This window comes from Trichosurus vulpecula, chromosome 8 (assembly GCF_011100635.1).
Source record: "Trichosurus vulpecula isolate mTriVul1 chromosome 8, mTriVul1.pri, whole genome shotgun sequence".
Taxonomy (NCBI): domain Eukaryota; kingdom Metazoa; phylum Chordata; class Mammalia; order Diprotodontia; family Phalangeridae; genus Trichosurus; species Trichosurus vulpecula.
In genome coordinates, this window is record NC_050580.1 from 48,778,480 (window position 1) to 48,803,663 (window position 25,184).

Here is a 25,184-nt window from a genome sequence, read left to right on the forward strand (position 1 = left end):
AATCTGTGCTCCTTGAGAATTTAATTTTGTTTTTGTATCCCCAAAACCTGGTATGGTGACCTAATAATCAAATAGAAAGGATATATGATATCTCAGCATAGGGCGCTCATAAATATAGGAACTCCTGTAACTCTTTATGATGTAATAGCAAGTCCTAAGGAGGTTCAGTGACTTGCTCAGAGACACAAAACTAATAAAAGGATCCAAGGTATGGATTTGAGATTAGATCTTCTTGACTCCAATCCCTACACTCTATCCACTAAACAATGTGTATTATATATAGCAGGTGTCTAATAAATACTTATTTAATTGAATATGATGGATTGAATACAATGACAATGATGGTGAGCATGATGGAAGTGATGATGGTGGTGATAACGATGATACCGATGATAATAATGACATCGATATTGAGAATGATTGTGGTGATGACATGATATTGACCATGGTGATGGTGATGGAGGTGATAGTGGTGATGATGATTGTGGCAATAACTGTGATATTGACATTGAGGATAATGGTGTTCATGGTAATGTTGATATCAGTGATGGGAATGGAGCTGATAATGGGGACAGTAATGATGCTGGCAATAAGAGCGATGCTGATGTTTCTTATGATGGTAGTGATAGTGATATGTTTGTTATAATGATGATGACATGGGTGGTGATAACTGTAGTAATAACAGCTATGTTGATGAAAGTGATAACTTACTCTTTCTTGCTTGACTCAGCCCAGATTTGGGACCAGGAACATAGCTCTTGGTGGGGAGTTTTCCAGGGTGCTGTTGGAATTGCTTGGGAGTACAATATTACAAATTTATGCCGTAGCTGTCAGGCACTGGGTTAGAAGAGGGGCAGAAGTTAGGGCTCGCTTATAGCAAAGAGGGAAGCAATGAGTCAGCCAAAATAGAGTTCAAACAGGGAAGAAGTGAAGGACACATCCTCTCGAGACTAGGCAAAATGAACTCCCCAACAGGTCAGAACTAAGGGATTTGGGAGAGGGTTATGGCTTTGACCACCTTAGTCCACTGGACTGGTGTTCCTCCTGTAACTCTGATGATTGGCTTTTCCTCCTCTGGGTCCAGAGGTCCAAGATGGCACCGAAGGAGCTAAATGAACCTTGAGCAATCCCTGCAATGAACATATCCTTCCCAGCTGTGGGAAAACACATCAATGCCCTGTTGGGTTGCTGTGAATTGGTCTAGCCATTCTGCAAAGCAATTTGGAGCTATGCCTGAAACGTTTCTAATGCCTTCCTTTGACCTAAAGGAACCATTACTAGGTCTATACTCTAAAGAGAACAATATACTCCAAAAAGCACAAAAATATTTTAACAGCTCTTTTTCTGGTGACAAAGGAACCCATCAATTGGGGGATGGCTGAACAAATTATGTTACGTGAATGTAATGGAATACTATTCTGTTGTAAGAAATGATGTAGAACCTGAGAAGACTTACGTGATTGACGTAAAATGAAGGGAGCAGAACCAGGAGAACAATTTATATAAGAACAACTCGGTAAAGACAAACAACTTTGACAAACTTAAGAGCTCTGATCAACTTGGCAAAGACTAACCATCATTCCAGAGGATTGATTTTGAGGCAGGCTATCCACCTCCTGACAGAGAGGTGCTAACTGAAAAACATGTTTTTGGACACAGCCAATGTAGGGAATTTGTTTTGCTTGACTACGCAGGTTTGTCCTGAGGTTTTTGTCTTTCTTTATTTTTAATGAAGGGAGGGTGGGGGGAGAAAGGTTAATTTTTTGGAGGCAATCAAGGTTAAGTGACTTGCCCAGGGTCACAAAGCTAGTAAGTGTCTAAGGTCGAATTTGAACTCAGGTCTCTTGACTCCAGGGCCCATACTTTATCCACTGAGCCACCTACCTGCCCTTATGAATTTTCTTTAATTAAAAAAAATCTTGCTTACAAAATTACCACATCCTCCCCCTGCTTGGAGACAGGATGAGGGGTAGGCCACCTCTTCCTAGAACAGATGTTTGTACAAGCCTTTCTCCTCTGTTTAAGCCTTGTTTGCGAGAGTTGATGTCTAATCCCGGTGTCTCCCCCCTTCCCCCATACACACACACACACACACACATACACACACTCACACACACACATACACTCATTCATACACACACACACACATATACACACACACACACACACACACTTCACTAGGGAATGACACTGGTCAGTGAATGGGGTTGGTAGGATCATAAAGACCATGGAATTTAGAACTGAAAGTGACATTAGGTTCATGTATGCCAATCCTCTCATTTTATAGGTGAGAAAAGCAAGGCCTGGAAAGGTTAAGCGACTTGCTTAATGTCACACAGCTAGTTGGATCGAAAGAAGTGTGAAAGAGGTACTGCCCTCTTCCTCTGTTGGCACACTGAGGAAGCCAGAAGGAGCTGTTTCTTGGCATCCAGTTCTCTCAGTTGTCTAGGGCAGAAGTGATGCTGGCTGGTTTTGGCAGCACAGGATTATGCATTTCTTTCCCCACCCTTTTTACTGACGAGACACCACCTGGAACATCTGCTTTCTCCCACAGATCCTGTGGAATTGCCCTTCAAGCCTTGTTTCCTCCCCTCCCCTTGACCAACCTGGCAGGTGGGGGTGGTGGAGGGGAGGGAAGAAGGTGGAATTCTTTTATGGTCCAATCCAGCTGGAGCTGGTCTAGGAATATGGGGTAGGGGTGGGGGCTGTTGAGCCTGGGGAAAGGGACCTGTGTTGAATGTGTTCAGAAGAGTCTTCCTTTCCTTTCCTTTCCTGCCTAGAGCTAGCACCCTGAATTCATCAAATATAAGTCTAGGATGTGGGGGCATGTGTTCTCTCCCTCTAAGCGGGCAGAGATCAGCCTTCTCTGCTGTTCTCCCCCCGTAATGGGGAATGTGGGGCGAGACCCTCAGGAGGATTCCTGCTGAATTGAATTACCACGGTTGAATGATGGGTACATCCTCTTGACAACATTCTTTAGAGTTGGGAAAGCTGAACAAGATCAATTGGGTCTCTCAGCTCAAAGAGGAGAGACCTCAGAGGCCACCTAGTCCAGCCTTCTCATTTGATGGGAGACAAAATGGAGACTGGGAGAGGCTAACTGGCCAAGCTGGCACACCAGGAAAGGTCAGATGTGTGATTTAAGCCTAGGTTTTCTGACTCTAGAGCTGGTCTTTTTTCTATTGTCCCACAATGTGACTTGCTCTGTCCTAGGTACTAGAGCTAAAGGGGTCACAGGATCATAAATGTAGCTAAATGACACCTTATTGGTCATCTAGTACAACCCTTTCACTTTACAGAGTAGGAAACTTGGGCCCAAAGAGGTTAATTGACTCATTCAAAGTCACACAAGTATTAAGTAGCAAAATTAAGATTGGAACCCAGCTCTCCGGAATCCAAATCCCAGTATTCTTTGTATCACATCTGATTACTTCCTACTGGATTTACACTGCAGGTAGGCATGGCAGGAAAGGTGGAATGAGAGCCTCTCCCTAGAGCCTTTGATCTGAGCCAGAGCTATAAGATGGGGCAAGGGAGGGTTAGGACCATTCCATTCTCTTTCCCTCCCTCCACCCCACTTTTACCTATCTTTGGAGGACACTGGGCTCTGATGCTAGTGCAATAGAAAGCTCTTAACATTGGGATTTCTGTGGGGTCCTGAGACCTCTGGCACAATCTTGAGAACTCTGGCTATGGCATGAGGCTGGTGGTATGGCACTCAAAGGCTGTGAAAATCTTCCCTGAGGAGACCCAGGGATGGAGACCCATCCAGACAGACATCCCACATCTACCCTCCTCCTTAGCAGTGCGGTCCCCCTCCCCCAATACATGTGAATGTGACACTTTATTTTAACTCTGGCATCTGCTGACTCTTCCCCATCCCAACACGGCTTGGCCCCAGCCCTTCCAGCATCCAGTCACTCCAAAGGAGCCACACAATTCTACTTCCTGGGCCCCAGGGGCTTCAGTAGCAAGATGAGGTGGCAGGATTTATTTAGACTAGTGTGTGGATAAAAATACACATGTTGCCTGGTTGTGAGTAATGGGGAAAGGGCTGGAAGGGGTTTTTATCACTGGGGGTAGGGGTGGAGTTTGCTTATTTTCTAGTGGTTTTTGTGTTTGGATTTTCCCCCTCCCATCCCTTCACACTCCTCCTCCTCCCCCCATTTTGAAACAAAGTCCTTGGTGATAGAATCATAGACTGGATGAGTCAGAACTGGAAAGGACTTTAGAGATCACCTAGTCCAACTCCTTCATTTTACAGAAGCAAATGAAGGCCAGAGAAGAAAAGTGGTTGGCTCAAAGTCACATGGGGTATTAGTAGCAGAGCTGGGAAGAAAGCTCAGGTCCTCTGACTCAAAGCCGGCATTCTCCCCACCACCACACCCTTTGTCTTGAGCAAAAATTGGTCTAGGAGGCTGATCCCTGACTGGTGTTAGCTTCTGATTGGGGATGAGAAGATCGGCTGAAAGTAGGTGAGCTGATGCTGTAAAATAAGCTAGATTTGAAGTCACAGGGGTAGTTCAGCCATTTACGACACATGTGACCTTGAACAAATGTCTGAGACTCAGTTTCCTCAGCTGTAAATTGAGGGCTTTAGAGTAGATGACCCCAAAAGTCCTTCCACCTCTAAATTTATGATGCAATGAATTAATCTACAGGAAGTTTTTTTAAAGCCATCTAACTGTGGGAGTGCAATAAACAGGACCATCCCTCAGAAAGCCCTCCTCCCTTCACCCCAGGAAGCAATAGGGTCTTTGCCCCAGGAGATAATGGAGGCATTCTGCCTTACGGGCCTTTTTCTCAGGAGAAAGGAGTATTAGGGGCTTGAACTCCTGATGGACTCATCCCAGGGATCTGGTATCCTGGGAAGATCCCTGTAGAATATAAGTCCTTGAGGGTAGGAATTATCTCAATCTTTTTGTATCTTCTGCATCTAGCACAATTCCTGGCACACAGCAGGTGATTAATAAATGTTTGTTGATTGACTGAAAACAAGCTTGATCAACTTGGAGAGGGAGGGGAAATCCCATTTTGATTCTTCCTCTTTAAGAATTTTTCCAGAGATTACTTCCAGTGAGAGTCCCAGAAGAGGCTACTTATAAATTCACAAAATCTCCAAGTTGAAAAGAAGCTTGAGAGTCCATTCAGTCCAACCCCTTTACCTGATTTACACCCCTGATAAATGGTTGTTTAGCCTCTGTTTATAGAGTCATAGATTTAGAACTTCAAAAGCCATCAGAATCTAACACCTGAATCCATCAGAATCCAAACTGAAGCACAGAAAGGTCATGTGATTTACCCAGAGACACATAGCTAATCAGTGTCAGAAGCAGGATTTGAATCCAGGTTTTCCTAAGTCTAAGCCCAATTCACTATGCCACACCTTCCATGACAAGGAATTTACTATCTCATGAAGCAGCCCATTCACTTTCAAGTAACTCTAATTGAAGACATACTTCTTCACATTGAAATAAAGTCTGCCTCCTTAATTCTTGTCCTCACTGATCATCGGTCCTATAGCCTTCTGCTCTGGAGCTCAATGGGAAGGGGTCTAATAGTTCTTATGCCAGCTCTCTGGCCTTTCTAAGTTATCTCATCTCTAGGTCATCTGTCCCCATGTCCTTTCAACTGATCCTTGTGACACCTGGTTTCCAGTCCCTTTACCATTTCAGCTGTGCTCCCCTAGACTCTTTCTAGCCTGTCAATGTCCTTCCTAAAATATGGTGATCAGCAACAAATGGAATATTCTAGATGTCTGACTAGTGCCCAGTGTAGTAAAAATATCACCTCCTTCAGTCTAGTAAAAATATCACTTCCCTCAGTCTGGGGACAGTCTACCAAACCATGTCATTCCCCAGCCAAGAAAATAGTCCCAGAGAAGTTAAGTGATTTGTCCAGAATCACATAGTCACAGGCAAAGCCAAGATGAGGAACCCAAGTCCTCAGTCGAATTTTCTGTCATCTTTCATCTTTAGGCCCACACCTCGGATGAGAAGGCTGGACATTTGTTATACATGGAGCCTGGCCACCCCTTGTCAGGCAACACCCCCCTCCTCTCCTGGATGGATTCCTTGGCCTTTCTCCCACTTCATCTGTGACCTCCCTTTTCTGTAGCTCCAGACACCTATCAGACTGGGAGATAGAGCTGACCCTTCCCGGGACCCCTTGCTTTTAAAGTACTTCCAGAAAAGACAACTCCTGTGGATATAGGTGTGGGGGATAAGGTAGTATGTGGAAGGCAGGCATTTCAGATAAGTAACCTAGCTTTCTCCGATAGGATGAGTCCCCAGGGAAATCCGAGATTGGGCTATAGAGGGAGGGGTGAAAGGAAAAAAAAGGGACATAGAGAAAGGGTCAAAAACTAGGAGAAATGAAAAAGCTATGTGTTTGGATGCTTGTATGTGCCATGCATCAAAGTTCTCTGGAAGAGGTGAAAAATCCAAGGAAGGGGTTCCATAGGTATTCTGTCCCCTAATTAGAATGTGAGCTCATTAAGAACAAGAACTATCTCATTTTTCTATTTATGACATCAGTGCCTTGCATCATGCTTGTTAAAGAGTGAGCACTTAATAAATATTTCTTCTATTCTATTCATAGGGTCTGCCTATAAGGGCTGAACGGTGGTATGAGGGGTTTCAAGGCCTAGCTTCAAGACACTCCTGACCCCAGGAAGCTGTAGAGTGCTAACCTCAAACTCAGTCGTGAAGTAAAGCTTCTTCTACAATAATTATCCCTCCCTCTACTTGAAGTATGAAGACACCCAAGTGTTAATATAGTCCATCACCATGCCATTCATGATGACACTGGATTCCTTTTACTTTAGAGAAGTTCAGAGGAGCAGTTGAGGAAGGACTCATGGAGGAGGTGGCCCTTGAGTTGGACCTTGGGAGACAATAGAGTTTAGATTTGATCTTGGGGATAGTTAGAGGAATAGGCAGAGAAGAGGTATGGGGCATTCGAGGTGCTGGAGTGGGGAAACACAGTGAAGAAACTGTAGAGAGAAGCATAAGCATTGGATATGAAGGGTGCAGTGCAGAGACAGCTCTGAATATAGCAGAGGCAGAAATTGGAGAGTCTGAGGTCAGAAAACTGTCTGACTCTAGGCAGCAATTCATACAACAGCTCCTAAGGCAGCAGGACACTTAGCTGGGAATTTCTGATGATTGATTGACTGGAGAGGCAACATGGCATAGTGGATAGCTACAGTGCTGGACTTGGAGTCAGACAGATGTAAAGTCAAATTCTGCCTCTGACACTCACTAGATGTGTGACCACCACCAAGATACACTTAGCCTTTCTGAGTTTTAGTTTTCAAATGAGGGGGCTGGACTAGGTGGGCTCTACAGTCCCTTCCAGCCCTAAATCTTTTATCCTTTGACACTATGATTAATTCTTCATGCTCCCAGAGCAAAAGTAAAATCTAAGAACCAAGAGGAACCGGAATGATGGCAACTGGCTGGAAGAAGGAGAGAGCCTAGCCACAGAAAAAGTAGACTGAAGCCTATGTGACAGGAAGGAGGGGGTGGAGGGTGCAAAGGCCCTCCCTGCCTAAAGATTTCTTTTGCACTACTCTGCCACAGTGCCTGTCATTCTCCAATTAGAGCTTCTTCCTATTGGGTTCCTCATTGACCTTCTAGACTCTTCTCTTGTAATTGAAACCTACCAGGATGAAGGTATTCTGTGTCTCATGCTTCAGTGAGAATGAGGTTGACCCTCCCCAGAAGAAAAAGTGGATAATAAGATGGTAGTAGGTGGGCAGGGGGCACAGGAAATATAAAAGAGCAGAGAAACTAGAGAAATGGATGGGCCTTATAGATTTGTGCAGGGTCAGCCCTTGACTCAACTTCTATGGTTGAGAGCATTACTGAAGTGCTTTGAGATCAGCAGCTAAGAGAAGTCATTATCTCATTAACTAAAAGATGGCACTTGCCTTTATTTGCCAGGTATGGAGCAGCTACAGGCTATGCCCTTAGGTGGAGGACCTAGCTCAGGCAAAGATTAAAATCTTCTCCCTTCTCCTCCACTTTCCTTTCCTCTCTGAGTTTCTCCAGTCCAGTGACTTGGCAAGCCAATGATTTCCTGGTGGATCAGGCTGGCTCAGCAGAGAGAGGTCTGGCCCCCAGTCTGGGGGGGGGGCTCACCTGAGCTACAGTTCCACTCCATATCTCAGGTGACCTACTTAGGAACTACTGATCTGACAGCAAAGACCAGTTCCACTTTTGCAGGATGCTCAGAATTGAGGGGCCTATGATAAATCACTGACTCATGGATTCCCAAAGTTGAAAGATACCTCAGAGGTCACCCAATCCAGTGCCTTCCCCTTCTTCTACTCCCAGTAGAGAAATTACCTCTGTAACCTCTGCCTGACCAGAGATGGAAGGGGGTGGGGGTGATGGTGTGCAGACTCTACTCAGATGCTTCCAGTGATGAGAAAGCTGCTGCCTCAGGAGGCAGCCATTTTCAGACAGCTCTAATAGGAAGTCCTTCCTTCCATTGAGCCAAAATTTGCCTTCCTGTAATTTCCACTCACTACTCCTAGCTCTACCCTCTGGAGTCACACAGAAGATGTATAATTCCTCTTCCACATAACTTTGCTTCAGATATTTTGAGACGGTACTTGTGTCTTCTCTAAGTTTTCTCCAGGCTAACTATCCACCCCCTCCCCCAATGTCTTTAGATGTCCCTTAAGACATGGTGAGAGGCAGGAGAGAGAAGTGAACTGAGGGCCAGACCTGCAGTCTAAAGACAAATTAGGATAATAGATTTTACGTATGAGGAAACCAAGGAACAGAGTGGTAAAGCCACTTACCCAGAGTCACACAGGTAGTAAGCATTGGAGATGGGGTATTTGAACCTGGATTTTCCTGCCTCCTAATTCAGCACCCTATGCTTAACATCCTGCTGCCTATTCCATTAATTTGTGTTTCCTTTGTGTATATTTTTGTTTTCTTTCTTTCTGCCACTAGAATATAAGAGCCAGGAGATGAGGGACTGCTTGCTTAGGTCCTTGTGTCTCCAGCACCTAGAACAGCACCTGGCACTTAAGTATTAGTCTTAAATTCCTATTGACTGACTGATTGAATGAAGGAAGGAAGGAAGGAATGAAGGAAGGAAGGAAGGAAGGAAGGAAGGAAGGAAGGAATGCCTTGAGGTTCTAGTCCCAGCTTAAATATTTACTAGCTTTGTCCAAAGCAACATTATACAAGTCACTTAATTTTGCCAAGTCTGTTTCTTTAGTTGTACACTAGGGATCTTAATCTAATCCTGCTTCTGTCTCAGGGTTGGTGAATCAAATGAGGCAATGTATGGAAAAATGCTTTGAAAACTCTCAAATACCATAGGAACGTAAAGTGACTAATACAACTAATATTGTTATCATGTTCTTCAGACCCTTTACTGTCCTGACTTTCTTCCTCTGAACAAGCTCGAGCTTATCAATGTCTCCCTTGTCCTGTGGTCTCTGCAGAACTGGACCAGATGCTCAAATGGTCTGCCCAGCACAGAGGCTGGTGGATGAGGTTACTTCTTTCAATCTGACACTATTTCTATTAATGCAACAGAGATCATTTTAGTTTTCTTGACTTCTAAGACATGGGTGCTGTCTCAGAGTGAATAAATTAGACTTCCTATATTTTTGTCCATAAGAACTGTGTAAGTTCCACCCTTTATTAAATGGAATTTTTTGAAAACTGAAAGTGCAGGCATTTACATTTATCCTGCTAAATTTCGTCTTGGTATACTGTGCCATACCATACAGATGTTTTTCAAATCTACATTCCATCATTCAACATTTAATTATCTCTCCTAGCTTTGCATTATCTGCAAATTTAATACAGAGGCCCTCTATGTCTTCATCCAAATAATTCATAAAAATATTGAACCAGATAGAATGCTATGGTATGTCATTAGATGTCTCCTTCCAGGTTGATATCAACCAGCACTAAATTCCCCTAATGGCACAATCTTCCAGACTATATTTTTCCATCTTATCCAAAAAGACGTTATGAAGCATTATGAGGCATTATATCAAAATCCTAGCTGGTAAGATACATCACATCTACAACATATCCTTGCAGTGAACCTGCTAATCAGGCAGTGAAGGAGCATTTATTAAGCATTTACTTTGCACCAGGAACCTTGCTAAACACTATAGATACAAATAAAGGCAAAAATCTCCCTGCCCTCAAGGAGCTTACCCTCTAATGGGGGAGAATAATGTGCAAATGACTATGTACATACAAGATGTATACAGGATAAATTGGTGGGGGAAAAGAAGACTGGAGAAGTCTTTTTGCAGACAAACAGGCATTCTGGATTTCGTTTTATTTCTGGATCCTTTTACACATGTTTGCTTTTCGAGTTGAACTTTCTTTTCCTTGTCAAAAAACACAACCATTAACTAGAAATTGAGTCGTTCTGCTTTCTCTATCCAAGATCACAAAGCTGGCAAACCCTCCTTGGGCTCCAATTCCTGTCCTCTGACTCCAATTCCAGTGCTTTCTCCGTTGCCCTACTCAGAGCAGAACTGCTGCTGACAATTAGGCTAGATTCTGTTCTCTCTCTCAGAGGACAGAAACAAGTCCAGGCTGGCTTCTTTGCTTTCAGCTTTGTCCCTGAATTCATAGCTTCTTCACCCTCCCTCAACATTTCTCTCTTCCCTACCCCTACCCTTGGGAAGTCATTCAAGTGTACCTAGGAATGAAAACCTCTAGATCCATGGGGATGTCTGCACAGTTCAGGGTACCCTGAGAATGTCCAAGGATTGAGATCCAGATCTCTAACACACAATCTGCTTACAGAGGGCTTTGCAGACGAAACTCACCTCCCCCACATCCCCACCCCTGACAGTCAGCTGGGGAAGTCCTTTGTATAGTAACCACGTCTCTGACACAGTGGAACATGTGTTTTGAATTGCCACCAGCAGCAGGGGTGGTCCTCAGTCCCCCCAACTATGACTGATGACACATTTAGTTGTAAGATGGCTCTGTCAAACCTATGGCCAGGGTGTTGTCACCAGAGTCAGGGGTTACCTGTGGCCAGGGTTAGGGACTTTGGCTGGTGTTAGGGACCGAGTCTGAAACTTGGGTTAGAGATCATAGGATCATAGATTTAAAGTTGGAAGCAACCTCAGAGGCCATCTGGGTTAATCCCCCCATTTTAAAGATTTATCAACAATGATTGGGAAAACAAAGCCCAAGTAAGTAAAAGGATTTGTCCAAGGTCACATAGAGAGTAAGCATCAGAGGTTAGTTTGTAACCAGAGTTAGGAGTTTAATCTGTGACTGGGATTGGGGTCAGTCTGATGTCTGGATACGGAGACAATTTATACCGGAATACTGGGCTTGGAGCTTGGAGTCTGGAAGATGGTGAATTCAAATATTGCCTGTTTCCTCATCCGCAAATTGAGATAATTGGACTCAATGGTCTCCAAGGTCCTTCCAGCTCTAAATCTACGATCCTGTGATGAAATTTCAGTCTGTGGCTGAAGCCAGACTAAATCAGGCTGAAAGCCTATTCTACTCAGTGCAATGCTGATTGGCCCACATGGCAACCAGTCCATATCGTGACCTGGGCATCATTAATCCTATTCTGTAATAAGTTAATAAAGAAAGATTAATTGGCCCTACTCAAGATCCACAGACTAGAAAAGGTAGATTCTTTTTTCAGTCCCAGCCTCAGCTTGATTTTCTCTTCTGTCTGTCACATCCCACTTGTCATAGCTCCCTGCTTTAGGGAAGATGATCTTCCACTCAGGACAACCCCAGGGACCTTCCCCTTGTAAGAAATCTTCCTGTGTCCTTCCAGGGCAGGGAAGCCCAGCCCCAAACTCAGATGAATCAACACTGTGTCTTGCTGCAATTAATTGGGTATTGTTTGTCAGTGAACCCTGTGCGCAGCTCAGGGGGAGATGATGATGACGATGATGATGATGATGATAAATAATAACTAGCATGTATGTAGTGCCTACTATGTGCCAGACACCATGCTAAGCACTTTAGAAATATTATCTCACTTGGTCCTCACAGCCCTGCAAGAAAAGTGTTATTATCCACATTTTACAGTTAAGGAAGCTGAGGCAAAAAGAGATTAAGTGATTTGCCAAGGGTCACACAGGTAGCTGGATTTGAACTCAGGACTTTCTGACTCTGGGCCTAGCATGACACCCAGCTGCCTAAGAAGAAGAGGCATGATCTCTGGGTCCAGGTGTTATTAGCAATTTTGCTCTCTCTCTCTCTCTCTCTCTCTCTCTCTCTCTCTCTCTCTCTCTCTCTTTCTCTCTCTCTCTCTCTTTCTCTCACTCCCCATGTCCAATCTGCTGCATATTCCTTAATTTTTATCTTAGTAACATACCTCCTATCTGCCCCCTTCTTTTCTCTGACAGTGTCACCACCCTGATCCAACCCTTTGTTGTCTCATACCTGGGTTATTGCCACAGCAGCCGTGTTGGTGGGTCTCTGCCTCAGCTCTACACTTTTTTTCCCTTTAACATCTAGCTGTTGATTGATCTTCCTAAAGCATGAGTCTGACCATGTTACTCTTGTCTCCTATTTAAGAAACTCCAGTGGCTCCCTATTATTTCTGGGATCAAATATATATTAACCCTCTGTTTGGCTCCGAAAGTCTTTCATAACCTGGCCCCTTCCCACATTTCCAGTCTTCTTACACCCTGCTTCTTGCTCTTCCTTACACATAATGCTCCAGCTTTCAATCCCCTGCATTTTCACTGGGTGGAACTCTCTCCCTCCTCATCCTCATCTACTTGCTTCCCTGGCTTCCTTCATGTTTCTGCTAAAGCCTTTCTCCATTTTCCTTAATCTTCTACCTTTCCTCCATTTCCTTCCTTTCTACTTTTCTTGTTTGTACGTAATTGTTTACTTGTTATCTCTCCCATTAGACGTGAGCTCCTTGAGGGTAGGAGTTGGTTTTTTGCCTTTTTTCCATTCCCAGCACTTGGCATAGTGCCTGCTTATTGACTTGACCTGATTTCAGGACACTGAGGCTCAGTTTTTGAGGCCCTCCTCCAAGGTAACACAGGTCATGAGGCCTAGGGATCCAGACATGCCCCTACTCTGACGCCAGGCCACGAGGAATCCGTCAACCAGGGTGTGCCAAGCAGTTACTATGTATCAGGCACCATGCTAATCATTGGGATACAAAGGAAGGTGAAAACATGGTCCCCGCCCCGCAGTAGAACATGGATGAGACAACATATGGTGTAGGTGAAATGTGACCTTGTGGGGAAGGTTCTAGCCGCCTACAAAGATGGAATTTGGGCTGAGACTTGAAGGAATCTGGGCAGGCACTCCAGGCAGGAGGGACAGCCAATTCAAGACCCTGGAGACTGGAAATGAGGCACATGTTCCAGGAGCCAGAATTTCTGGATCTTTGAGAGCTTGGAGAGGAGTAAAGTATAAAACTGGAAAGGCAGGATGGGGCCAGATTGTGGAGAGCTTCAAATCCCAAAGGACTTTCTCATTGATCCTGGACATAACAGAGAACCACTGAAGTTTATTAGTAGGGAGATGACATGGTCAGACCTAGGCTTGAGCAGAGTTTCATAAGGATTAAGATCCTTTTAGTCCCCTCCTCTATGCCAGCAAAATATTTTTCAAGGCTAGGTGCCCCCAGACTGGATGCTTGGAAAAATCAGCCCTATGCCGCAGTAGCCCAGCTCAGACCGAGTGGCTTCTCTGGGAGAAGGCTATCCATTTCCTTAAGGAAACTGGCACATTGGAGTGGGGACGATATGGTGCTTCTCTCCACCCCTCCTTGTTTATTCTCTTACTGAGGGAGCTCTGCATTTTCCAAAGCAGAAAGCTCTGCCAGGTCACCCCCAGGCTAATGAAGAATTCTCTTTAAGTTAAAAAATAATTAAGCAGCAAATAGCTTCTCTATTAGTTATTTATCTTGATGTGAATTTTAATAGCAAGGAGACAGTCACCAGAATTAACTTGGCCAAGGAAAAGGTGGCAGAAGTGCCTTAGGGGCTGGAGAAGCTGAAACAGTTTCCCCAAGGAGAAACAGTCTCTAAGTAGATTCCCTGATAGACACCCAGGTATGAGCTGAGGCAGGGATTAATAGGACCCTTCGGCAGATGTGGCTGATGTATAACTAGTGAAGTAACTTCCCTGCCCAAGGTTGCATGGGTCTGAGATCTCTGGGGTGCCAGGACTAAAATGAATTGACCAGAACCAAGGTCTATTTATGCCCAGTTCACAGCTCCTTCCTTCAAGCCAAGCTCAGTCTTTCTGGCAAATCTTTAACTCTGACATTCACCCCTAACTCTTCCTGCCAGGCTTAGTTATCCAAGTCATAGTATTATTGAGCTAGAGATGAAGGGGATCTCAGAGGCCATGCTATCTAACCTTTTATATTTTACGGACAAAGGAACTGAGGCCCAGAAGAGTTACGTCAACTGGCATTGCATGAATAGTAAGTAGAAGAGGTCAATTTGAACCCAGGTCATGGGATTGTAGATTTAGAGCCAGAAAGGCTCTCAAAGAATATCTTCAATTCCAACTTCTTCCTTTTCAGGATGTGAAAATGGAGAGGTTAAGTGACCTGCCCAAGGTCATATGGGTAATGACAAAATCAGGATTTGAACCCAAGTCCTAGAACACCATGTCTACACAGTGTTACCAAGTAAGTGATGGCTTCAGAGAACCAGAGAGATAGTTCTCCAATCCTTCCTCCACAACCCTGCCACGCCAGGCCAAAATAGGTCAAGTAACTAGGGAGGGACCAGGGCCCTATCCTTCCCTCTGAGAAAAGGACTCTCTCCATTCCTTAGCACATACATTACATAATGGGGTCTTCCAAAAAAGCGTCCCTGGGGCCACCTCTTAAAAACAACCAAATCCAGGAGCTCAGCTTCTACAGTCAGTCAACAAGCACTTACAAATCACCTACTCTAAGCAGGGATATCTCCAACCCCTCCCCCACCAGCCCCTGCCTAGCCTCTCCTGGACAATTTACCTGGGCAACACCTAAAATAATAATGATAATGATGAGATGACAAAAATGATGACATGTTTTTACATAGCGCCTTAAAGTTTGCAAACAACCATGGGGTGGCTATGATTGTCCCCATTTTACAAATGAGGAAATTGAGTCAGACAGAGGTTAAGTGACTTGGCCAAGGTCACACAACTAGTAGGCGTCTAAGACAGAATCTTAATTCAAATCCTTCTGTCTGCAAGTCTAGCTCTCTATCCATTGTGCCCGCCTACATGCCTATCCCAGTTCTCCAGACATCCTGTTTGTATCTCTCAATCACCACCTAACCGGGTCTTTTACTTCTAAGGTGAGGGACAGGGACTCAGATCCCCTACCTAGCCATAGGGTAAACAAGAAAAATTTTCAGTTATCTCAGTTATGGGCAATCGGACCAGGGAGTTCTCCCCTCCCTTCCCCTCTTCTCTCCTCCCCACCCAAGGATGCATCGCCTTCACCAGACTGGGAGCTCTCTGAAGACAAAGTCAATGTTTATTCCATCTGTCCAACACTCCCATCACCCACCTGCAGTGATCACGACAGGGCTTGGCTACAGCAGGGATTAACAAACGTCGCTGACTCTGGGACAGATGAGAAAGTCCAGCAGTGATGGGGTGGAAGGGGTGGGGGTGGGGTGGAAGCTGCTTCCTCTTGTCTGGGCTCCCAGGCTGCTGGAGCTGCAGGTTGCTCATTGCCACCCACACTACCCCCTTCACTGACCCTGTCAGAGGAATTTGTGTGTGATAGCAAACAAGAAAAAAACGGAGACAAAGCTGAGCAGGAAATGGACTGAAAGCTGGCCCCTGGGCAGGAGCCCTCTGTCGCGCCTTTTATCCTGGCAGCTGGGCTGGCTCCAGGAGGCCAGAGCGCAGGGCCACGTGTCCAGGGGCTCAGAATCCTACTGCTCTCTCTTCCACCAGGAAGGGTTGACAGGGCCACCCTCCTCCTGGGCTTCCTATAGGGCATGAGGACCTCCCCTTGTTGTCTCCCCCTCCCTGCCCCCACACAGTTATACAACCAATCCAACAGCCAGGTCCCCAGAGTACTACAAATGTCAGAACTTGTAGAAGACGCTAGCCTTGCTTCCCTCAGCATCTCTCTAAGACAGCATCAAACTACTTTCCAGCCTTGATGCTTTCCCTGGGGCACAGGTCATGGAACACTGGCATGCAGTAGAATCCTTCCTGCACTGAAAGCAGCAAGACTGCTCATCGGTATTGCACACTGAGTCATTTGCCTGTAGAAACTGAACTGGGCACTGAGACAGGGGCACCTCACAGATCGTCAGACCTAGAGTTGGAAGGAACATCTGAGAGCACAGACAGCTAAGTGGCGAAGAAGATAAAATCCAGGAAGACCTGGGTTCAAATCCAGCTTCAGACACATACTAGCTGTGTGACCCTGGGCAAGTCTATTTATCTCCTTCAGTTTCTTCATCACACCCACTTCATTGGGTTGTCAGAGGTCCCTTCTGGCTCTGACATCCTATGACAGAAGAAGAGAATAATACAGAGTCTTTTTGAATAGAGCCTCTATTCCTCTTACCTTGCGATTTTAGGCAAGACTCTTCACCTCTCAGCATCTTTGATGCTTCCCCATCTATATAATGACAAACGTGATCTAAATCATAAGATCTAGCCTTTACATCGCACTTCAGTGTTTGCGAAGAGCTTTAGGAGAGGAAAGGAATAAGCATTTTATATGGCGCCTATTGTGTGCCAGGCACTGTGCTGAGAGCTTTTCACACACGCTATCTCATTGCAACCTCACAACCACCTTCTGAGGGAGGTGCTATTATTCCCCTTTTAGGGAAGTGACTTACCCAGAGTCACGCAGCTAGAAAGTATCTGAGTTTGGCTTGGAACTTAGGCCTTCCTGGCTCCAAGTACAGCATTCTGGCCTCTAAACCTCTTAGCCATCTATATTGTCAGCTGTCCTTTCCAACTGTAGGCCCTATGATGTTATGACCCAACCCTCACTCTTGGTCATACATTAGCAGGAAACAGACATATGTAAAGAACTTGTCAAAAGATTGACCAAATTAACTGTGGCATATGAATGGGATTAAATATTATTGAGCCATGAGAAATGACAAATATGAAGAATTCAGAGAAAGTTACGGGGCAGTGCAGTATTATGTAGTTTGGTTTTGTTTTTTAGAAACAATCAGGGTAAATGACTTGCCCAGGGTCACACATCCAGTAAGTGTCTGAGATTAGATTTGAACTCAGGTCCTTCTGACTCTGGGGCTGGTGCTCTATCCACTACTGGTGCCATATTGTGGAAACAGTGCAGGATTGGAAGTCAGAAGACTGGATTCAAGTTCCCACACCGTCATTTGGTACCTGTGTGACCTTCAGGCAGTCGCTTGACCCATCTAAGTCTGTCTTCTGATCTCTAGGAAGGCAATTGGGCAGCTCTGGATTGGACTTGGAAGACTTGAGTTCAAATCCAGCCTCAGACATTTATTAGTTGGGTGACCTTGGCAAGTCATATAGGTTCTCTCTGCCTCGGTTTCCTTATCTGTAAAATGGGGATAATAAGCACCTACTTCCCAAGATTGCTATGGAGATCAAAAGATAATATTTGTAAAGTGCTTTGCAAACCTCAAAATGCTATATAAATGTTGGCTATTATAATTGTTTATAAAAGATTAGATTGGACTAGATAACCTTGATGACCCCTTCCAGCTGGCTCTCTTCCATCTACAATCTTATGACCTTGGAAGCCATCCAGCCTAACCTCTCACATCATGCAGGAACCAGGGGTATGCAGGAGGCAGCTCAAATTAGAAGCCACGTGTGAGCATTTTACACCTTGGAAACTAGCAAACCCACAAATCAGGACCTGACTTACTGTTTTGTTGATTGTCTAGATTTAAGAGAAAATAGAGAAAAGACTGATAATTCAGATTCAACTTAAAAGTGTGTTTTTTTTTCTTTTGGAGAGCCAATTGTTAAACATTTCCCAACACCCCATTCTCAGGGGCCAACCCACCTTCTTCACCTCCAAGTCTCTGCTTGAATACTTCCACTGTTCCATGGCTTCCTGTTTTCTATAAATCCCCAGACTAATATTCCCTGTTCCCTGCTCCTATCAAGGCAAAATTCTCCAGCTATCTTCCCGTTCACTTTTCAGGATGTATGGACTGGCTCAGGGAGGCCCGACCTGCTATAGGTCAGCTGGAACTGTCATGGGCAGAGAGCAGTCCACTCTGTATTCCTTTCCTGTTTCACCTCTCACTAGGATATTTGGACTTTTAAAGGTGACTGTTAAAGACCAGAAAACCTTTGAGACCCACAGGAAAAACAAGAGCTAATATTTGTACAGAGTTTTAAAGTTTGCAAAGTGCTTCTACTACATTATCTCCTTTGAGTCTGACAACAACCCTTATATTATCCCCATTTTAACCAATAAGGGAACCCAGACTTTGAGAGGTAAGGTGATTTTCCTCTCCTTAAGGTGTCAGGGGATTTGAAACCAACTGTCTCCTGACTCCAAGTCCACTGCTTTTCTCATTACACATATTCTCTCTCTCCCTCCCTCCCTCCGTCCCTCTCTCTGTCTCTCTCTCTGTCTCTCTCTCTCTCTCTGTCTCTCTCTCTCTCTCTCTCTCTCTCTGTCTCTCTCATTTACACATACATAGATACACTACACACTAAACACATATACAAACATATAATATATACATATTAGATAGATAGATGGATGGATGGATTGATAGGTGGATAGAGAGGTGGATAGATGGATGGATAGATAGATAGATAGATAGATAGATAGATAGATAGATAGATAGATAGATAGATGGATAGATGGATGGATTGATAGGTGGATAGATGGATGGATGGATGGATAGATGGATGGATGGATGGATGGATGGATGGATGGATGGACGGACGGACAGACAGACAGACAGACAGATAGATAGATAGATAATAAATAGATACATACATAGATGGATGAATGGATAGATAGATGGGTGGATGGATGGATGGATAGATGGATGGATTGATAGGTGGATAGATGGATGGATGGATGGATGGATGGATGGATAGACAGACAGACAGACAGATAGATAGATAGATAGATAGATAGATAGATAGATAGATGGATAGATAGATAATAGATAATAAATAGATAGATACATACATAGATGGATGAATGGATAGATAGGTGGATGGATGGATGGATGGATGGATGGATAGATAGATGGATGCATGGATGGATGGATAGATAGATAGATAGGTGGATAGATGGATGGATGGATAGATAGATAGATATACACACAACATATATAGTGCTAGTTGACAAGTTCTAAAAAAATCTTGTGGCTCAAAATATCTCCCTCAATAGGCCATGCCAGTGTCTGGGAGAATCCAGAGGCTACCTACTTTAGGCGTTAGTTAGGCTAGCAGGCTTCAAACCTGCTGCCTCTCAATGGAATGAAATTATAATGGTCAGTCAGTCAATAATTATTTAAGTATCTACTATGTGCCAGGCATGTTGCTAGGCACTGAGGATACAAAAAAAGGCGAACGACAGTCCTGCCCTTGAGGAGCTCAGGATCTAGTAAGGGAGACATCAGGCACACATCGAAGGATTCAAAGCTGCTGGTCTTAGTAGGACAGAACAGGCAGGAAGCAATTAGGACTTGGAAGTGCCAGGTGTAGCGGATGGTGCAGCATAGATAAAGGCAAGAATTTACAACCAGGATGTTTGTTGGTCAATAACATCAAGGAATTGTGCGGAGGCAATGAATCTAGGACTGAAGAAGCACAGGTCAGAGTCCAGGATTTCGAGTCAAACTGGAATGGATGGGCCAGATTCAGAGTCAAATAGCAAGTCTCCGGAGGTCCAGACCAGGCAGGAGGCCACAGGCTGATGCAGGGTCCAAGCAAGAATTGGAAAGAACGGGGGCAGGGAATCCAGCAGGCTTTGTCACCAACCAGCTGTAGGAACTTGAGTAAGTCACCTAGCTTTCCTCAGCAGTTTCCCCATCAGTAAAATGAAAAGGAGGGGGTCTCCACTAGAGCTTCCCTCTGGTGCCCCATTGTGGCATGACAGTGACCTTGGGTTCTTGAAGGCTACAGGGCCTTGATACTAGCTCCCAACATGAGGTTGTCATATTTTTATTTTGGAGAAAGTGTGAAGTGGTTGAAAAGGCAGAAGACCTGAATTCCAGCCCCACATCTCTCACTTGCTAGCTGAATGACCCCGGGAAAACCACTTAAATTCCCTGAAACTCAGGGTTAAAATACTTTACTTTTCTTAGAAAATTTAAAGCCAGAAGGGATCTTAGAGGTCATCTAATCCAAACACCGAGCTTTATAAAGAAATTGTGATCCAGAAAGGAGAAACGATTTCTCCCAAGTCCCATACGTAGCAGGTCCAGGATTTGATGGGTCCTCCCATTTCCCACCCCACCCCAGTTTATTGCTCCCACGGCTTCCCTACTCACCTTCTCCCTCTGCTTTTGTCTAGATCCCACTTGTTAGGAAATCCATTGAGCCTAATGTACCCATCTGCTGTTCTTCCCTATTACACTTAGTTCTGCCCTCTGGGGTTAGGCAGAACAAAGTCACTCCCTCTTCCAGATAACAGCTATTTAAATACTTGCAGGTTGCTTTCTTGTTGGTCCACCTACTCTGCTCTTCCCCAGACTGAATATTATCATTTCTTTCCTGATTGCATTTCCCTGGATGTCTTTCCGGTTAATGACTTCACTAGCCCCCATCCTCTCCCATCCTACTCCTCTCAAGTATACCTCCCCAGCATTTACTGAATGCAGTCCCTTCTCTGAGAGACTCACCTAGCCACCTCTGTAGTTCAGGCCTCATCCCCTCTGACCTGAGTTATCACAATAGCCTTTTAACTGGTCTCTCTCCCTCTAGTCTTTCCCCTCTCCAATCTATCCTCCACATAGCTGCCAGATTGATATTACAAAAGACTGTGTCACTCTCCTGCTCAAGGATATTCAATGATTCCCTATTACCTCTAGGTTAAAATGAAGCTCCTCTGCCTTGTATTTAAAACCCTTCACTGTTTTGCTCCAATTTGTTTCTCCAAACCTACTGCATATTACATTCCTTCAGCTAATCTAGCTTACTTACTATTCTCTAAGATATTTCATCTCTTACCTCCGTGTTCTTTGCACAGAATTTTCCTTATGGCTGGAATGCTCTCCCCTTTACTTCTGCCTCCCTAGCTCCCTTCAAGACTCAGCTCAAGTACCACATCTCCTTCATAAGCGCTTTCCTTACTCTCCAGTTGCATCTACTTGATGTGTTTTGTGTGCACTTAACTGTGTATGTGAAACTTTCCTTCAGTAGAATATAAACTCCTTATGGACAAAGGCTCTTTTACTTTCATCTTTGTATCCCCAGCAACCGGCACAGGTAGATTCTCTTCTCTCTCCTTCTGGCTCATTTTCTGGCCTGCTCCACCTCCACACAGGCTGCCTGGTCCCCCAGGAGGATTCCACCATAAGCCTGACTCAGTGATCGGAGAGTGCCTGCCGGATAGACCATTTCATGACGAGGCCCAGCTATGTTGCTCCCTCTCTGCCCCATGCTCAACTCTCCACATCTCTTTTATGTTTGTCTTCCCTTATTAGAACGTAAGCTCCTTGAAAGTGGGAACCATCTTGATTTCCTGTTTTTATATCCCCAGAGCTTAGTGTAGTGTCTGGCACACAGTAAGTGTTTCATAAATACCCCATCTATCTATTATCTGTCTACCTACCCATCCAGGTACTCACCAAATTGAAATTTTTAAAATGTGGCAGAAAAGGGGAATGTGTAGGTAGGGCCAGCTGGAGTAACTGCTGAATATTCCTGAGTGTTGGCCCTGACTCCAAAGGAATTCTCCCAACTCTTGTATTTAGAAGCTTGTCTGATATACTCATGATTGAAGCAGTCAAAGATTGTTGGGCTTTAATCACCCTACATTACAGCACCTAGCTCCCTTTATCTAACTTAGTATAAAACCTCACAGCCCCTTAAACTCTGCAGCCATGCAGAATAAATCAATTACCTAGAATGAGCTGGCTTCTTAGACTTCAGCTACCACCGATTTGTGTGACTCGACTAGTCAGCACCAGGCCAAACTGGAGTCCTGGGGATAGCAATAAAGCAGAGGGTGTACACGTCCCGTTTCTTTTTTTGTAGGACTGAGCATGGCCACACTGCTACCAGTGAGACCTGTTCAGTCAGCTCAGTGGCTTTTTCTATGATTATTGAATGCTCTGAACTACCACAGCCTCTCTTGGTGCAGCCTAAGATCACATTGGCTTTTTAAGCTGCTAAATCACACTATTGACTCATAATCTTGAAATGCTAGATAAATGTGAGTATATCATCTCCACATCCCATCAGCCAGTCACCACGTCCATCCTGCTGGTTCCTCTTCTGCTGTCTCTCTCTAATGCACACCTCCCCCCTCCGCCCATGGCTATTTTTAGTCTCACCACCATCATCCCAGTTAAAGGATCTCCTCATACCCACCTGCACTGTTGCCTTCCAACAGGTTGACTGCTTCTCATCTCTCCCTGCTCCCACCCATTCCTCTCAACACTGCCAGAATAATCTTCCTTAAACAACAACACATTCACCTCATCCCGTCATTCCTCTACTCAAGAACTTTAAATAGCTTCCTATTTCTTGCTCCATCAAGCCCACCTTCATTTGCCTTCAGTGGGGAGGAGAAAGAAAGAGAACCAGGAAAGAATCACACACTGAAGTGGGTTAGGATAATTTCTGGGTAATCTACCCCAAGAAAAATGAACATAAGCTTGTGGAGAGGTGAGGTGCCCAGGGAGGGGAGAATCAGTCCTGAAAGGGGACTGAAGCTAAATGTAAAATTCCCCTGGAAGGAAGGATGAGAAAGTAGATAAAATCTAAAGGCTTTGCCAGAACCAGAATAAATATGACTTTCATTGAACAAAGAGAGAAAGCAGGGGAATCAGAGAGACAGCTAGATAGATAGACAGGAAGGCAGATGGACAGATAGCTAGATGGACAGGCAGACAGCTAAATGGACAGAGAGCTAGACACCTAGACGGAAAAATAGATAAGACAGACCAATGTGAATGGAAGAAAAGAACAAGGACCCAGAAATAACTGCAAAGTATTGAAAAGGGACATTTAAAGGGAGGAGATAGTCAGGAATGGGAAAGCAAAATTCCAGGTCTGTCCAGAATGATTTATTTTTCCCAATTGCCTCCCTTTGACTAGATTTGCTAGCCCCCACCCCCCCCCCACACACACATACACCCATCTTGTGGCATGCAATGGTATCTCCATAATGCCTATTCATTTCTGTGCTCACTGTCCCTCACTCCCTTAATCTTCTCCATTTCCCCAAGGGAGACTATGTAGTATTATGGGCTGATCATCAAACTAGAATTGGAGACTTGGTGTTTGGTCCTGACTCAGTCTAACTTCTTATCAAATAGAAATGATGAGCCCTGCCCCTACCTACATCACAGGGTCATTGTGACCATCAAATGAGAAAATTAATATGAAAACACTTTGAAAACTCTACAGCAGGAGTTCTCAACCTTTCTTGTGTCCCAGACTCCTCTTGCATTTTGGTGGGGCCTGTGGAGCCCTCCTCAAAATCATGTTTTTAAATGCACAAAGCAAAATACACAGGACTGCAAACATAACAAGTTATACTGAAATATATTTATAAAAATGTATAAAAGAACAAGTTTGCAGACCCCAGGTTGAGAACCCCTGCTCTAAAGCAAATGTGTGGGGGGAGGTAGTAAAGGTCAAGATAAGAAGAAAGAATGAAAAATCTCTCTATTTTTGGTATAACGTCATGGAAAGAATAGAGGGCTTGGAGTGAGAAGCCCTTGGTTACAGCCCTTCTCTACTACATTTTACCTGTGTGACCTCAGGCGAATTATATCCTACTTTAGAGTTCGGTTTCCTTATTTGGAAAATGAGGGGATTTGATTATGTGAAAACTTTTTCACTTGTCAGGCAAACAGGCAGGCAGACTCAGGAAAATATGTCTCTTCATTTGAAAGTTCTCTAGGGGGACACTCTCGGAAGGAACCAATTATCTTTTCCTTCCATCAGAGAAGTTGTTTTCTCTGGAACAACGAGGCAACAGAATTGTCCCATAAACCTCAGGTGCTGCACACTGATTTCACCATGGGGTCTACTAAAATAACTAAGCTGGGCTGAGTAGAGGAAAGCAGAGCAGAGCCAGCTGCTAACAGCTGTGCAGGACCTCTTCCTTGCAGCCTGGAAAATTGCTTTCCCTTTGGGAGGGTGGGTGCTAGAACAATGTGCTCCCAGAGATTGGGTTAGGGGACAGCACCCAACTTCACACTCCTCTTGTGAGCTTCCCAAGTCTTTCTGACAAAGGAAATTCTATAAATCTGGCAACCAGAGTTATAGGTCATTCTGTGATCACTGTAGGATCCAGGTTTTTATGGTTAATCTCTTCTCCTAAGAGGTGAGAGGGGGCAGGGACAGTGGAACACTAACGTTTGCAGACTATGTAGCTAACTTAGAGTCTGTATCTTTTCTTGTTGCCTCACCCTGCAAAAGAGATGCCACTGTATCCAACAGGGAGGAATAACCTCAACGATGCTTTGAGGGCAGTTAACCAACTGGCTTGGGTGTTTTGTTTTGTTTTTTTAAGTCATAGGTGGGGGAAGAAAAAAGCCCCACCTCTGTGCTAGCCTTAGCCCCTTTTGTACATGATCCCTGAAATTTCTGGATACTGTTCCTTTAAGTGTTGCTGGAGAATGTGGCCAACAGGGGCTTGCAATCACTGAATTTACTTGACCTTCTGGGTAGGTGGGATTTTTTGTTGTTGTTCAGTTATGTCCTGCTCTTTGTGACCCCATTTGGGGTTTTCTTGGCAGAGATACTGGAGTGTTTACCATTTTCTTCTCCAGCTCATTTAACAGAAGAAGAAACAGAGTTAAGTGACTTGTCCAGGGTCACACAGTATCTGAGGCCCAACTTGAACTCATGAAGATGTCTTCCTTCCTCCAAGCCCAGTGCTCCATGCACTGCACCACTTAGCCACCACCATAGGCTGGATCTCCACACTTGAATAACACCAACTCACTTCTCTCTCTTTAAATTGACATCTATGTAGCTTTTTAAGTTCAATGATATAAATTCTTTTCATGTATTAGCTCATCTAATCCTCATGATAATAAG

The 25,184-nt window shown here is 44.5% G+C and overlaps 1 protein-coding gene across 1 annotated transcript in view; it reads right to left on the reverse strand.

Moving 5' to 3' along the window:
* HCN4 (hyperpolarization activated cyclic nucleotide gated potassium channel 4) overlaps nucleotides 1–15,689 on the reverse strand; it is a 127,811-nt gene extending 112,122 nt beyond the window's left edge. The window contains exon 1 of the mRNA XM_036736498.1: nucleotides 15,523–15,689. Coding sequence (XP_036592393.1) covers nucleotides 15,523–15,689 — 167 coding nt within the window. The remainder of the gene's footprint in view (nucleotides 1–15,522) is intronic.
* Between the last annotated feature and the right edge of the window lie 9,495 nt (nucleotides 15,690–25,184).